The sequence below is a fragment of the Protobothrops mucrosquamatus genome, unplaced genomic scaffold (assembly GCF_001527695.2).
Source record: "Protobothrops mucrosquamatus isolate PMUCROS unplaced genomic scaffold, P.Mucros_1.0 scaffold1166, whole genome shotgun sequence".
In the NCBI taxonomy this organism is placed as follows: Eukaryota; Metazoa; Chordata; class Lepidosauria; order Squamata; family Viperidae; genus Protobothrops; species Protobothrops mucrosquamatus.
The window spans coordinates 236,239-252,935 of NW_015387381.1; the positions used below are offsets into that span (position 1 = coordinate 236,239).

The window sequence follows — 16,697 nt, forward strand, 5'->3', positions numbered from 1 at the left end:
AAATAAATAAATAAATAAATAAATAAAAGAGGCTGCCCGCCCTCCAGACGCGCAGATCGGGAAGCGACTCTTTCAAGGTGTCACTCAGCCCGTCTGAATTTCCAGAGACCAACCTCCCCCCCCCCTCTCCCCGGCACGTGAAAACTTTGTCGGGCGAGAGGAGCCGCCGAAGAAAACCTGTCCTAGAGCCGCGGCAGACAAAAGAAGAAGAAGAAGAAGGCGGAACTACGTGGCTGGGGCTCGAGAAGGCTGCGCTTTCCCCCCCGAGCGCCCAGTCCCACACCGCGGCGGCTCGCCGGCACTGCGCGTCGTGGGCGCCTGGAGCCGGGGCGCGGGACTTCGGGGCTGGCGGGCGCTCGCTCGCTCGCTTGCTCGCTCGCCCGGGAAAGGAGGGAGCGTCTGCCGGTCCGCGGCTCCGGCTACGTTGGACGTGCGTTGAAAGGAGCCGAGCTGCAGACTTCGGCTTTTGCTCCGGGTGATCCGGAGGACGCCTTCGAAAGCGGATCGGAATTCAACCGAGGTCAATGAGGGATGCAGCCGGCTGCTGCTACTACTGCTGCTGCCGAGGCACGGGCTAAAGCGGGAAGCTCAGCGGCCGTCGGTGCGAAGGATGCCCCGGCTGAAGCGGCTGCTGAGAGCCAGGCTGGGCTGCCGGCGATGCTCCGCCGCGCAGTGCCTCTTCTGGGGAGTGTGCTGGGCGGTAGGGGGCGGCCTCTTCGCCTTCTTCTTCCTGGCGCACGGGGGCGTCTTCTCGGGGCGATGCACCGACGAGCAGAGTCGCCGGATCCTGGCGAAGCTGGTAGGTCGCTGCAAGGGAGTGGAGGGGGGCAGGAAGTGGGATCTGCCCTCCGGAGCAGCCCCCAAATGGGGTCGGTGACCTATCAGGGTTGCCCTGGCAAAGGACGCCTCCGAGATCCCAACCGGCAGGCTTAAGCGTTGTCTCCAGCTGTTCAGGGCCACCGAGATGTGCCCTAAAGATCATCCCAGCGACTTGCTTTTGCAATGGGTCTTCCGCTTTCCTTTCCTCCAGAGTTAGGTGAGAAATTGCTCATCAGGTGGGAGAATCATTTTCGGGGGCCATAACCCTGAGAGGGCCGCCCTGCACCTGGCATCTTCCAGATGTGTTGTGTCACAATTTCCAAAATTCTAATCCAGAAAGATACATCTGGACCTGGACCCGTCTTAAAGCAACGAGGTAGAAGTGTGGCATTACCCTTCTGGATCATCCTCTCCCTGTGGATGTGTCTAAAGTGAAGAGTCACAGCCAGGAGTGCCTTTTGTAAATTTCTGTACAAGCAGCATCACCTTAATGTATAGAAATGGATTGTTAGTGTTTTGGCCTGGTCTGCTTTCCCTGCTGGGCTAGTCCAGATATAGTCCTTTTCAGTCCTCAGAATTTCCAGCCACCACTTCAGAAGAGTAACAAGCTGGAATAGGCTGGAGTATAATTGGGCAAATCTGGGCTGAAATTTCCATTCAGCCACGCAGTTCATTCACTGCACGGCCATCTTAAACTCTGAACCCAGAGCACTTTACTGGGTTGATGTGAAATTGCTACAGGAAAATGGCTTGACAGTCATATGTTGTCCTTCCATGGGAATAAGACATGACATAAATGATAATGTGTTAAATAAATGATACATGTGACGTGAATTGAGCGCTTCATAGTCTAAATCAGGGATGTCCAATCTTGACAACTTTAAGACTTGTAGACTTCAATTCCACAAGTGGTTGGCTGAGGAATTCTGGGAGTTGAAGTCCACGAGTCTTAAAGTTGCCAAGATTGGACACCCTGGTCTAAATGACTGCTCTAAGATAAAAATAGGATATCCTAGGAATAGCATAAGGTATGCAGCATGGCAAGAATGGGATGGGGCTCATGTGTGGGTTTACTCCATGGAAAACTGTCTAAGAGCTATTAACTCTAAGAGGGAGGTGTTATTCCTACGGTTAAGAAGAGTTGTGAGCAGAAATGTATATTCATCAGGTTTGCAAGAGAAATGAAAATGACAGAACTAGCAAAGATGGCAAAATTAACTTGTTTGTTTAGAGAAAGACTGAAGCCTTTTTGCATAAAAATGAACTTGTGATCTGTGGTTTTGATGATTAGACAGGGTAGATTATAAAAGAAAAGCAATATGAAATAACTTTAGAGAGAGGGAGGTTAAAATATATTTACACTTATATTTCTATCTTTTTTTTGCACTTTCTGCTTTCTCTTTGCTTTTGCTTTTTTTCCCTTATTTTATATTAGTTTGCCTTAATTTTTATCTTCTTATTCAAAAAATTTAATAAAAATTATGTTAAAAGCAACTGCGCTATTAGTGACTGGAAACCCCTTATGGACTTTTTGCTTAAGGGTTGCTTATGGAAACAAGGACATTATGATGTAACCTTAGAGAGAGAGGGTAAAATATAAACGTAAGCTGCTGCTAAGAAGATTGGAAGCCACTTCTTACTACTTTTTTTCCCTCTATTTCTTTTGCTTTATTTCTTTTTCACTTTTCCTTATTCTTCATCTCTTCAATTCAAATTTTGTATTGTTTTTGCTCTGTTGGAGAATGGACATTTCTGTTAGTCATGTTGAGAACTGTGTTAGAAGGGAGCCTATAGATTTGATAAGGAGATAAAATATTGATAATAAGTCAGTAAGATAAGTAGTCCTTGCTTAACAACTGGTCGTGTAGTGAACGCTCAGTTATGATGGTCCTCCAAAATGGCACTTATGACCCGATTACAAAGTTCTGATGGCTACACATCTTCATGGTCACATGATCACATTGTGGGTGCTTGGTAACTGGCTTGCATTTACGGCTGTTTGAAGCTTCCTGTGACCCACAATTTTCAGCGTATTTTGCTGGTTTCCAGCATTTACTTCTGGTTTCCAGAAAAAACCGTCCATTGGGTATAATGGATTTGTTTAACAACTGCTGTGCTTGCTTAATAATGGCAACATTCTTTAATGACCATGGCATTCACTTAATGACCGTCACAATCAAGGTTGTAAAATCGGGTGCACTCATGTGATAACCTGCTTAATGACTGCATAACAACTTATGACCATAATTACATAATGACTAACAATTTAATAATTTAAAAATCTTAACCTTATGCAATGGCTCTCTCACTACTTTCAGCACTGTCCCTGTGGGCAGTGAAAGAGCTGGACCCTTTTTTTACTGCTTCCCCCCCCCTTTTTTTTTTTTAAAGCAAGAGAGACATGTGTTGCCAGAAAGAAGGCATGCACTACTTAATAAAAAAAAAAGTAAAATGCTTTCCAATAAATGGTTCTCTACAATCTGCTTTCTCTGCTTTATGGTATGCAGGTCCTTCCCTTCCACTCCAGTCTGCCAAAATGTAACTGATTACTTTTTCACAATGCTAAATGGTGACCCAAATAAGATCAGGAATGAATTTTTTGAGCAGAGTTGGCTAAGAACTCCCGAACGCGCTTGACGTTCTGAATAGGAGGCTTGTGAATATATTGCCACGAAAGGAGACAAGTACTATGGTCCATGCTGATGAAGCTTTGCCTGGATTTTGAAAGGAGAAAGGGTGAGGAAGGGAAGGAGTCAGACTGCTGATTAAGGAAAACAGTATCTTGCCTGAAAAGCATTTGCCATTACAATGGCATTTTTTCTCTCCTAGGCAACTGTTAGTGTCAATTAAACAAGACAGAGTACTCAGCTGATGGATCTCTCTGATAAAACTTACTCAAAACAGACAAGAATTTACATTTCCTAATGGGTTGTAAAATCAACTTTGGACTTAGATAAAAGAGCGACTTTCAATGCATTTATTTTGCTTTTCCCAACTGTAATCTATTTCATTCGATGTATCTGATTTATTTATTTTTTTGCAAAAGAGTAATTTAGCAACTGTGGAGACAGATTTTAGGAGCTGGTTCCATTTCTTTGTTGTGATAAAAGTAGCAAGATTGTTCTGTGTTATCTCTAATATATCATGATGCAATATAGAGCAACATATTGATAAAGTCAAACAGTTATTCCATTATGAATGAAGACGAAAATATGTGTCCCAGGGTAATGTTGCAGGATCCAATCTGGATCGGTCACCGGAACCAGAGGTTTTGTATTCTGAGCTTTCAGACTTGTGCTGGAGCCCATCTTCAGGGAACTTGAATAACTAGCTAGTTATTCCATTATTTCCATTTCTTTCTACAATGAATTATTTTGTTCCTAAACAAGGTGTCTAGGGCAGTGATGGTGAACCTTTTAGAGACTGAGTGCCCAAAAATTGGTCCCGCCCCCGCTCCACCCCCTGCCCTGCCCCGCTCCACTCCCCATCCCCCATCCCACCTGCCCGCAGGGCCACTCACCGCCTCCAGGGCCCACCGCAGATCACCCAGGCAGCCCAGCAGCGCTATGGCGGTCACGCCCTATGCCTGCGCCCTGCACCATCAACTGTGCATGATGGGGTGTGAGGGCAGAGTCTTATCTACGCTCGCTGGCTGCCATGTCCTTGGCTGCGCTGCTCCGGGTGGCCACGCTCAGGGGCAACTCTCCTTCAGGGGGGCTGCTGGAGAGGAGGTCGTGGGGGGAGGTGAGGCTGGGGCAACGGCACGTGTGTCCACAGAAAGGGCTCCGAGTGCCGCCTCTGTCACCCGTGCCATAGGTTCGCCACCACTGGTCTAGGGTGTTTAAATGAATGCTAAATTGGATTTGCTTGATTGGTTATAACAATAATTTATTAAACAAGATAAAAGATGGCAAGCATGACAGCCCAAATGAAACAGAGGGAGGAGTTCAGTCTCCCTCGCCAGAGACCTGGGTGAAGAGTCAGGTCTTCACAGCTCTTTTAAACAACGGCAGAATTGGGGGCCATCCATACTTGAGGAGAACTTCATTCCAGAGGCAGGCATTGCTAAAGAGAAAGTGTGCTTTTGGGATCCTGAGAGATTACTACATTCTTTAATCAAAGGGACCTGGAGTGTGCCAAGGACCGAATTGGCTAGGCAGATGTTATGGGAGATGGGTGGTCCCTCAAGTAACCAGGCTATATACCATGTACCTTTGTCACTGTAAACATTTGTATAAGCAAATGTTATCTGCTATGTTTCACAATTGTTCCATTACACATGGAAAAATTATGTTAAGGGCATGTGTTGTTCATCTGAGGTTGTTTTTACCTAATTTTAAGAACTGCTTCGGTGTTAAGGTGTAAAGTCAAATAACAGATTAAGCTCTGTTTCTTGTTTTCTTTATCCAATGGAAAAGTAGCTTTAATAGATATTATTCTATTATGGTAACTACCAATTGATGACTATAAATGTCCCTTGTGTGATACATAATAAACTACAGCAAATACTATGCTGTGGCAGCAGCTTTGCCAATTTTGTGGAAATGGAACAATATTGATGATGCTACCTAGTTGGATAATGAAACTTTTGCAAGAAAACAATCTAGAGCACCAAGGACCCCCAGTTCAACCATGAATTATAAATATTCTCTTCTATTGGCAACAATACTAAATATTTTTCTTCTGACAGGCAGCTAGGAAACTTTGATACTTCTGAGATATGTGACATTTCCCATTTCCCACAGAGCTGAATTATAGCCCCCAAAGGATCTGAAGCCATTGGGCCTGATTTGAGAATTGCATTTTGCATTTATCCTTGAGCCTGCCTCTGTACTGATTTCAGAAGGAGAAAAGTTATTTACTGCTTATTCACAAGCCAGATAAGACAGTGCTATACTTGGGTTTAAGCCAGTGGTTTTATTGCCCTTGAAGAAACCAAATTGTCTTTTAACCAAACAGTGTAATTTCAGCAATTTCTGATTAATCCCTGAAAAGGTTTGCTGATTTTAATTGCTTGTAATTTGAAGTAGTTATTTAAGATTATTGCATTTGTTTGTTACTTATATTTAATATTTGGGAAAAACTATTATGTTGTTTTAGTAAATGTGTTTGAGTTAAAAGTCGTGGAATTCCTGTCCAGTTAATAGTATAATCTTTACACACCTTCCCCAAAGTTGAAAAAGTTGTTTTAGAACCTTCTATTGATTACTTTACTTTAAATACGCACTGGGGAAGCTACTAGCAGAGCTCCTACTAATATAATACTATTTAGAATAGAATAGAGCCGGAAGGGACCTTGGAGGTCTTCTAGTCCAGCCCCCACTCAAGCAGGAGAACCTATACCATCTCAGACAAGTGACTGTCCAGTCTCTTCTTAAAAACCTCCAGTGATGGAGCACCCACAATTTTTGAAGGCAAGCTGTTCCATTGTTTAATTGTCCTTACTGTTAGGAACTTTCTCCTTAATTCCATTTTGCTTTTTTCTTTGATTAGTTTCCAACCATTGTTTCTTGTCCTGCTCTCTGGTGCTTTGGAGAATAATTTGACCCCCTCTTCTTTGTGGCAGCCTTTCAAATACTGGAATACTGCTATCATGTCACCCCTATTTCTTCTTTTCTTTAGACTAGCCAAACCCAAGTCCTGCAGCCGTTCTTCATATGTTTTAGTCTCCAGGCCTTGGTTCATCTTAGTTGCTCTTCTCTGAACTTTTTCCAAAGTCTCAACATTTTTTTTGTAGTATGGTGACCAAAATTGGTTTCAGTATTCCAGGTGTGGTCTCATTAGGGTTTTATTTGCACGAATGTACAGTATATCTTCATGAAAAATCAAGGTTATTATATAGATACAATTTTAGAATGCTTGCATGCAAAAAAAAAACGTGATACAGAAGTAAATATGAAACATTTTAACTTTAGATATTTTAAAAAGTTTTCTTTTAAGTGTGTACTTAATGTGTACATAATGTGTGTACATAATGTGTACATTATGTTCATTTATTGCATTATGCTTTATTAAGCCATTTTTTTTAAAAAAATGTGTGCATTACATTATTCACATTCTTTGGGTCTGGTTACAGGATTTCTAGACCTTTTAACCTCTTTGACTCCAGAGAGTTGTGAGGTATGTGGATTTGTTCTTGGAATAATCTGGAGCCATGTCTTCCAATTTGAAAACATTGGAAAATACACTTAAATAGGTTTTCCTAGCTAAGATGGATGTATACAACTTTACACATGGCTAGGGTGAAAGAACTGAGGAAAGAATACAACAGACTGAACGTTCCATCTGGAAATGGCCTGGAGAAGTTTGAAAAATTATCTTGCATTTTGTGCAGTCAGCATTTCTGAAGGAGCCTGATACAATGGTAGGTGGGAAGTTGTTGACTGAAAGTAAGAAGGAAAGTAAGAGAAAAACAGGAAGGAAGTTGGTATAAGGTCTCTGTCTGACTTTTTCATTTTTGGCATCTTCTAATAATCCACATCGATGAGTGTCTCCTTCAGAGATGTGCCCAGAATAAACTTTTGCAGCTGCACTTCTCCAAGGACTGAATGGATGTGGTTATACAGGCTGCCTATGCCTATCTTAGAAAGGGAAGGATGGAAACAATTATGAGTGGAAGAAGGGACTGGCAAGGGAAATCCTCTTTGTTTCTTCTGTACATTTGAAATGACCACATAACTACAGACTTTCAATCTCCTTTTAAGCTTTGCAATCATGAATTATGGAATATATATAAACCCCACAAATATATTCAGCTTCCATTCCTTTTGTTAGGGGATATGAAGTTAGTTTAATAACACAATAAAGACAGAGCCTGGTGCTGTGATCTAATCTTTTTTTTAAATCATTGGTTTCTGCATTTACTAGGCTTTGTAACATAAATAGATCGAATGCTGTGTTTTGTAAGGAACAAACACAAATTGTAGTTCACATTCACTTTTTATCATGTGAAATTTGTATTGAATGTAATGAAATAATTAGAGCTGTGTTCCCTGACTTTTATGACTTCAACTTCATCCCACAGTGTTTCATTGCACAATATTAGGTAACCAGGATCCATTGTTCTGGATAGAAGAATGTTGGATTGCAACATATGTCTTTGGAGTTAATGGAGGTTCAACAAGAAGGCCACATCTTGCCCATATTTTCATTCATGTCTTACTAATATTTATATATTAATCACTGGTTTTCAACATCATGTACACAAAACCCATACATTTTGACAATTTTAAATATGATGAAAATATGTTTCTGAAGAAGTAGTTTTTAGCTCGTTCTCTCTATGGGATTTGAACTCTTAACTATATGGTGATTAGCGAAGAGACCAGCTCTAAACTACAGAGGTCTACAGCTGAGCCATCACCATGAGACAGAGAGAATACAACAATTATGATTTACCACGAGAAACAATTTATTATTTACTGTGGGCAAAGCTTGTTATCACAGCACGAGCCTTAAATGAGGCAACCATAGCTTTCTATGCTTATTTCTTTTATAGTTATTTCATAGTTTTCTTGCTTATTTCAGCATCACCTTGTTTGCCTTTTTGCTTCCTACAGGATGAAAACTATATTTTCAGGATAAGAATAAATGATTTTCAAAGTGCCTGGAAAATTTTAGTTTCCTACCATTAGCCTTGTTGTTTGTTTGTTTCCATTTTTCTGCAGTGTTTTGACTACAGGACGGGCATGTTGACTGGGGATCTTTGTGAAGACTTATGTGTGACCCAGACTTTGACCTATAAACGCTGCCTTTATTATGACCAGGGAAAGAAGGTCATTCAAGCTGACTGGAGAGGCCGCCCTGTGATCCTAAAATCAAAAAATGAAATATTCTCTAGCTACCGTGGCCTTGCCTTTTTGGAAGAAATGGAATCACAGGGAATTTCAGAAACAGACCTGCTTCTGATGATTGCTTTGGAAGTCAAGAACACATTGGGCTTGGAACTTCCTAACAAAACTGTGGGACCTTTGTGGAAGAAAAGAGGCCCACATTGGAAAGCACAGCTGGCTAGTTTGTGGTCTTTACTCCAACAGGAAGAGTACATTTATTTTAGTGTTTTGCAGGACATCAGTAAACATGTTCTAAGGGTTATCGGTTCTTGTGGCCACTTTTATGCTGTGGAATATCTGACAGCTGGACATGCGTGGCACAGTACCCTTTTTTCTGTGGAAGATGCTCTTGGTGCTTCCCTTTCTGGGATTAAAAACAAAGCCAAAGCCATAATCCAAATTGCAATCAGCTTCTTGGATATGGTAAATCATTTTGACGATGACTTTTCTTATCCTCTTCATCTCTGTGATATTAAACCAGAAAATTTTGCCATCCGAAGTGACCTGACGGTAAGTTAGACCCAGCTTTTCATAACTAAATATAGAACTTATTATCATAATGAAAGATGTGAGCACCAGTCTGTTGACTGGGGATTGTTATGAAGACTTACGCATGACAGACTTTGACCTATAAACACTGCCTTTATTGTGATCAGGGTAATAAGGTCATAACAAGGAAAAGTCTTGCTCTTTGTTGAGAGCAAGGCAACAGTTTTCTAGATATTACCAGCATATATTGGAGCAGACAATGAAATTTTGCTATTTAAAACTCCATCCTTTACCTTTGTGCTGTTCTAATATTCTGCATTCGTAGGAGTGTCTTTTCCTATGCTGTTCTACAGTTTTTTCTTGAATATATAGTATAAGCCATTTACAAAAATACTAGTGACAGTTTGAATAAGTAGAAGCTATGCAAAAATGTCGATCGGCTTCTGTTTCAGATTGCAACAGACCAGACTTGCCTTCTACCTGAATATCTGGCCACACTTATTCTTCACTTGGACTTTCTTCCCCCTCCCACACACACACCAAGCATGCTCACTTTCAGCATTAGATAGTCATTAAACTTTCTGACTTTGGGTTCCCATCGTACCTATATATGTTTCCACATATATTTAAAAATTCATAAGCCTGTTGAACAAAATCTGTCAACTTGTTCAAAAGTGGTAGGGATTTGGTTTTGTAAGTAATATTGCTTGGAGCTCCAACATCAGAAGCAGGTAATTATGAAGGTGAAAAAGATTGAAGGTTCTCACTTGTAGATTTCATCTCCTTGGAGACAGAATTCATAGTCTCTAACATTTTCCAAAGATATTATAAATCTTAAATGTATCGCCTGGGTGGCAGTTGGGGGATGTGTGTTATAGTCGCATGCCTACAGATGACAGTGGCTGAAGCCTGAATAGTAGTGATGGATAGTGTTAATTCCACAAATGGATGAAGTCAAAATCAAGAGTGGATGAAGGCAACTGGCTCTTCTTTCTCCTCATTTATCTGTTCTGTAACAACACACGTTTCTACGTGCACTGATCCATTTGTACAAACATTAGCAACCTATCCATTAATGGGGAAAAGCAGCAATGTAGTTTAAATTGCTTCTTTTCTTGGGCTGTTTCCCATTCTATCTATCAGGCAAATACACCTACAATCACGTACCCATTAGTTTATCTCCATTTTGACACTTTCCATCTGTTAATACCTTGTCCACAATACAATTTCCTTTGCCTCATTCATATACTTTCTTCCATTCATACACTCACACAGGATTTATACATTCATACATTAATGTTTCGTTCACATCTCCTCTTTCAGTCAGCATACCAGGAAAGGAAAATGAAATAGCAGGAAGCAGGAAAATTCAGTGGAGTTTGGTGTTTGACGAGGGCCACCTTGGAGGCAAAACCAGTAGACCAACACTGATGATGTTACCTAGTTTGGGTAATGAAATGTCTGCAAGAAAACAACCAAGCTCAGAGACCCCCTTATTTCAATCCTGAGCTATATTCTCCTTTATTAGTTTACTTCTGGTTTCTGGCAAAAAAAATGCTAATTGGGGAAAATTAATTCTCTTCATGACCATTGGAAAAAATGTTGAAAAATCGGCTCAAGTCACATGATACCTTGATACTTCTCTGAAGCAATTTACTACTGTAATTCTGAGCTGAATTACAATGGTTAGTCAAGGATTACCTGTGTAGAATTCCACACTGGAAAGTCCGATGCTAACATGACTTAAAGGCTTAGGAGTAATTCAATTTTCTATTTCTTAGACCATAAGACAGTCTGAATTATTAAGTGGTGAACAGATTTTCTTTTCCTAGATTAATTATACTTATATGTTTACTCAAATTCAGCACAATCATTGCAGAATGCCCTTTTATGCATGCAGGACTCTTTCCAAGTGACTGGAAGACATTAGCTCCTGCCACTGTCAGTACGGCTAGCCATTGCTCAACATCATAGATACATAGTGCTGACTCAGCTGCAATAATGTTGGTATTCATCTCACTTGTTAATCATGCATATCTATCCAAACCACACACGTGCAGCTGCAATGCATCATGGGATAGTGTCTTTCTTCAAGAGAAGAATGAAGTCCCTCAAAACTTTGAAATGTTTACAATTGCAGTTCATTGCAAAAATTAGAAAAGAGGTATTAAGGTATCAAGCTCAAAATGACTGCAGGAGGTGGGAGGGAAAAAAAACCCCAGAAAATTCAGTAAAACGTCAACTTAACCAAATTTCCACTTTGCAGACGTTAGATGTAAAGGACAAACTTTCTGCTTCATCTCTTGGAAATAATTGACAAGCCTTTGCATCCAAAGAAGTCTAGATCAGTGGTTCTCAACCTTTTTAATGCCGCAACCCCAACCGGTCGTAAGTCGAGGAGTAAACCGGTCGTAAGTCGAGGAGTAAACCGGTCGTAAGTCGAGGACTACCCAACTGGTCGTAAGTCGAGGACTTTCTCTGCCTGGGAGCGCCGCGCATGCGTGGTTCCGCCCCCTGCGCCGGCCGAGGCGTAGCTGGCAAGCGGCAGAGACGGAGCAGGCCGACCACCAGCTGGCCCAGCTCAAGGGAGGTAAGGCACCCGCCGGAAAAGGGGAAAAAAATGGCGGACAGCCTTGCTTGGCGACCCCCGTGAAATGGTCGATCGACCCCAAATGGGGTCGCGACCCATAGGTTGAGAACCGCTGGTCTAGATGGAACATTTAATTTGTATTATATGTAAGATCATTTGTGCTAACTGACATTATTTGTTTATTGAGATCTTCATGTAAATTGATGCAAATGAGATAATCTGTGTCAGTTGCATATTGACATAATGCAAATAATGTAGGCCACGTTTGTGTAGACCACAAATGACATACTTTTGGACATAGTGAACATTTAGAAGTGACAGACACCTCTCACTCAAATTACTCCATTAAATAGAAGAGTTCTGTATTATTATTCCTATTAGTATTAAAAGTATTTCTAATTCCATTTAGTAACCGGGGTTCTCTGAGCAAGTTACAGTTCTAGTTAAAACATTAAATGATTCTGTGCATATAATCCAAGCAAAAGAATACTGTGGTGTAATCGCAAAATACAATTAATAGTGCAGGAGACCAAAAATGCCATTCTGTTAAAATTAAACCAAATGAAAAGTTATAGAAATGTCAGAGAGAACAGGAATGTCTTTGACTCACCGGGAGGTGGGGAACATATCAACTTAATTTATTGTTGATATTAATTTCTTGGTGTCAAAAAGATACTGAGGCAGTGGATGAAATAACTGAGATAAAAAAGCAATCTCTATGCTGGTGTTTGGAAAAGGGAAGAGAAATAAGTCATTTATAAAAAAATAATAAGAAGAAAATGCACAGGGTTTGACTGGGGAAGAGGAATCTGACAAACATATGACAATCTGCCTGGCATTTTGAATAGTCAGCCTAGAATGTGTTTCAAATCCCTGTTAATGTTTTTGTTGAGGGCTTCCTGTAATTTTGTTCCAAACGCTGCCCTGAGTGGACTGCCAGACCAATCTGCCAGTTTTGCTAATACAAATTAATGAAGTGGCCAGCGCATGATACCAAGGGAGAGAAAGGTTATTTTATTAATGCTGCATATAATTGCTTTTTGAATACGAAAGAAATCTCTATGAAGCTTCTGAGTTATAGATTAGCCTTCTCATAATATTTAGACCACAATTTAAATGTGGCCCGCTCACTTGCATTCCAAAAAATATATGAAACAAAAGGCAATGAACCGGAAATGTTTTCCATTAGAAGTTTCTTGATGAAAGAGACACTCAAAAGAAGTTGCAAACATAAGAGGAGATGTGAAGAATTAATGATGTTCCTGATAGTGCCTGCATCAACCTGTGGAAAGCCCAGGATTGTTTTCAAAGAAGGGAAGGGAGCGGGAAATGTGCAATTTCTCTTGGAGTTCAGGAAAATGAGAAGAAAGTTTCAAATTCAGGACTCTCACCTTGTCACTCAGGCGAATGGGATTTTAGATGTGCTTTTTTCATCTGCTGTCTTTTTTTTTTATTTTGATACAGATCATTGAAAGACAAACATTCACAGAGCGTATCACATAGAGCAGGGGTCCCCAACCCCTAGTCCGTGGACCGGTACCGGGCCACGGCATGCCAGCAACTGGGCCGCACAAACAAGCAAAGCCTCATCCCCGGGATGCAGGCAGCACACAAACCACGCCCTGTCCGGTACGTGGAAAAACCTCTCTCTACGTAACCGGTCCCTGGTACCGAAAAGGTTGGGGACCTCTGACAAAGTGGATCAATATGTTGTTGGAACATATTGGTTAAATGATCTCATCAGCTAATTTCTAGGGCAGTAGTCTGCAAACTTTGTATTCCATGACTCTCTGAAATGATAAATGTGTTTGTGTGACCTCCCCTGCCATGACTAAAACTCATGATTTCATTGGTGTTAGAGATAGGCAAGTTTTCTTTGGGAAGGGGGAAAAAAAACCCAACAAAAAACTGACATGGATATCCTGGGTCATGTGCTGCCAGTGAATAATACCAGGAAAGGGGACATCTTGGGAGCAGGACTTTTAAGTACAAGTTTACCCTGGAAATCTGCTAGTTTTAACTATGGCAGGGCTGAGCCTTATGCTGTAGAACCTTCTCCACTGACATTGGCTTATAAATTACTTTCACCGATTGTAAATGCTGACATGAATAATCAGGGATAGATTTTTGTATGATCCCTGTTAAGTTTTTTCATGAAACCAGCCAACAGAAGCTGTGATTTTATAGGTTAGTCTGTTATATCTCACAAGCAAATCATGTTTAATCAAACCATGACTTAAGAAGAACATGCGAACCCAGTATAAGAGCAATACTTTGGATTGAGGATAAGAAATTCAAATTAGCTTGAGAATTCTCTAATCTAGAACCTAGTATGAAACTAGCAAGGTCAGGGGTCTTCAAACTTGACCCTTTTATGACTTGTGGACTTCAACTCCCAGAATTCCTCAGCCAGGCACACTGGCTGAGGAATTCTGGGAGTTGAAGTCCACAAGTTAGAAAAGGACCAGGTTTGAAGACCCCTGAGCTAGATTCATCACTGGCTAGATTCAAACTGAGTAATTGTATAAACAAGGTTGTGTCCTATAGATTATCATTAGGTCCACAACCCAGAGCATCCTTCAGACCCTCAAGTAAATCCCATTGGATTCAGATGTGCAGCCATATCGGTATTGGGCTTCCAATTCTGACCCCTCAGCCCAACACACTTTGAAGTACAGGTAGTCCTTGTCTTACAACAATTCATTCAGTGATCATTCAAAGTTACAATGGCACTGAAAAATGTTACTTATGACCATTTTTCACACTTACGACCATTGCAGCATCCCCATGGTCACATGATCAAAATTCAGATGCTTGGCAATTGACTCATATTTATAACAGCAGCTGTGTCCCAGGGTCTTGTGATCATCTTTTGTGACCTTCTGGCAAGCAAAGTCAATGGGGAAGCCTGATTCACCTAACAATGGTGTTACTAACTTAACAACTGCAGCAATTCCCTTAACAACTGTGGCAAAAAAATTTCTAAAATGAGGCGAAACTCACTTAACAAATGGGTCATTTAGCAACAGAAATTTTGGGCTCAGTTGTGGTAGTAAGTCGAGGATTCGCTGTAATCAAAATATTTTGTTTCTTTCAGTGCTGAAGCTCATTGAATGGAGTAAACCTCTAGAGTTCATAGGCAACTTTTGACTCATTTTGACCATTGCATTCACTGTATATCCATTAAATAAAGAAATACCTCTGGAGTTTCATCCAGTTCTGGAAAATAGTGGGGCAATATCAAAAAAATTTACCCAAGAATCTCTGGATGGAAAATAAGTTTTCTATCACTGAGAAAGGCTCACTTTCTTGGATATGTCCGTCCTTTTGCAAAAGTATCTAAAGGTACTTTTATTTCATTGATGAAATAAAAGAAGGACATGATTTTCGGTGGCATTTGCAGCAAGTTATGACAAAACGACAGCAAATGCACTTGGATGTCATTATACAAATTCAGGTGGGGAAATCCTGCACATTTGTCAGTTGCTTCTCCCCAGCTGCAGAGGCCCAGGATGTCCTTAAAGAACTGCAATAATTTCAAGGCTCACGTTTTCTCCATGCTTTCCAAGGAAGGCTTATGTTTTCTTTTACAGAGCAGTCAGTTTGAGTTTCAGAGGCAGTGAGCAACATGGGTCCCATGTGTAATTTCTCATTTTCTCTTGAATTTATCCTGCGCTGTTTTCTCTCAGAACTCAAAATGCCCTAAAGTTGCATGGAGTTTTGGCTCGGACTAAATCAACCTAAATGCATTGCTCTGATTGCAGGTGGTTGCCATTGACGTAGATATGGCCTTTTTTGAACCTAAAATGAGAGACATCCTCGAACAAAACTGCTCAGGAGATGAAGACTGTGTTTTTTTCGATTGCTTTTCCAAATGTGATCTGAAGAATGGAAAATGTGGGGCAGAAAGAGCCAATACTAACCTTCAAGTGAGTGGCTAAGTAGAAATATTTTTATTTAAATGGCTGCATGCCTCTGCTTTAAAATCCTAATTACTGCACTGATTAAAATGATGTATCCATGACTGGCATTTGGGCATGTTCACATACATCAGCACAATCACTAGGTGAGTGAAGTCCCAAGTAGTGACTTCAAGATATAGCTATAAATGTGCCCAGAGCCACCAGCCACAGACAGATCATGCAGTGTCATATCATGCCATACTTTTTAGGGAAAACAATTAACAGGTTCTGTTACTATTCTAATCTCTGCAATAACATCTGTCTTGTCAACATCTGATGTAGCATCCCTCCACCACAGTGCCAGTGGTAGCTAATGATGATGAACACAGAGCAAGGCATTTCATAATGAGATAACGTATAATTGGGCAAGTTGTTCTAAAGCAGCGTTTCTCAACCTTGACAGCTTTAAGATATGTGGATTTCAACTCCCAGAATTCCATGCTGGCTGAGGAATTCTAGGAGCTGTAGTCCACATATCTTAAAGTTGCCAAGGTTAAGAAACACTGTCCCAGATGTTACAATATGGAAGGAGAAGAATTTGCCACAGGAGTGATGTTAGTAGCCTTTCCACAATAACAACATATAGCTCCACTCTCAATAAGGAGTCAAACTATGTGTATGTGGTAAAGATGGGCTGCTACTACTACTACTACTACTATTACTACTACTATTTACTACTACTACTATGACTATGCAAAGTATTTGCATAGGAAAGGCAATAGCAATTTATGCCCTTAATGTTCAGTTACAAAAGAACTAGAGGACTTTATTATCACATCACTTATTCTTACTTCCAGTTCTTATACTACTGTATATATTTTCTTCTGTGAATGGATTCACTTAATAAGGAGGTGTTGCCCTGAATGGGGATGGCTCTCACTGTCTCACATTTTACAATCGATGTAAAGGTCATATATATTAATCTAATCATGTTAATAATAATAATAAATAATAATAATAATAGTAGTAGTAGTAGTAGTAGTAGTAGTAGTAGTAGTAGTAGTA

At 40.6% G+C, this 16,697-nt stretch overlaps 1 protein-coding gene across 1 annotated transcript in view; it reads left to right on the forward strand.

Annotated features, from left to right (window-relative positions):
- Positions 1-610: 610 nt before the first annotated feature.
- Positions 611-16,697, forward strand: part of DIPK1C (divergent protein kinase domain 1C) — a 17,670-nt gene continuing 1,583 nt past the window's right edge. The window contains exons 1-3 of the mRNA XM_015820715.1: positions 611-799; positions 8,487-9,161; positions 15,495-15,659. Coding sequence (XP_015676201.1) covers positions 611-799; positions 8,487-9,161; positions 15,495-15,659 — 1,029 coding nt within the window. The remainder of the gene's footprint in view (positions 800-8,486; positions 9,162-15,494; positions 15,660-16,697) is intronic.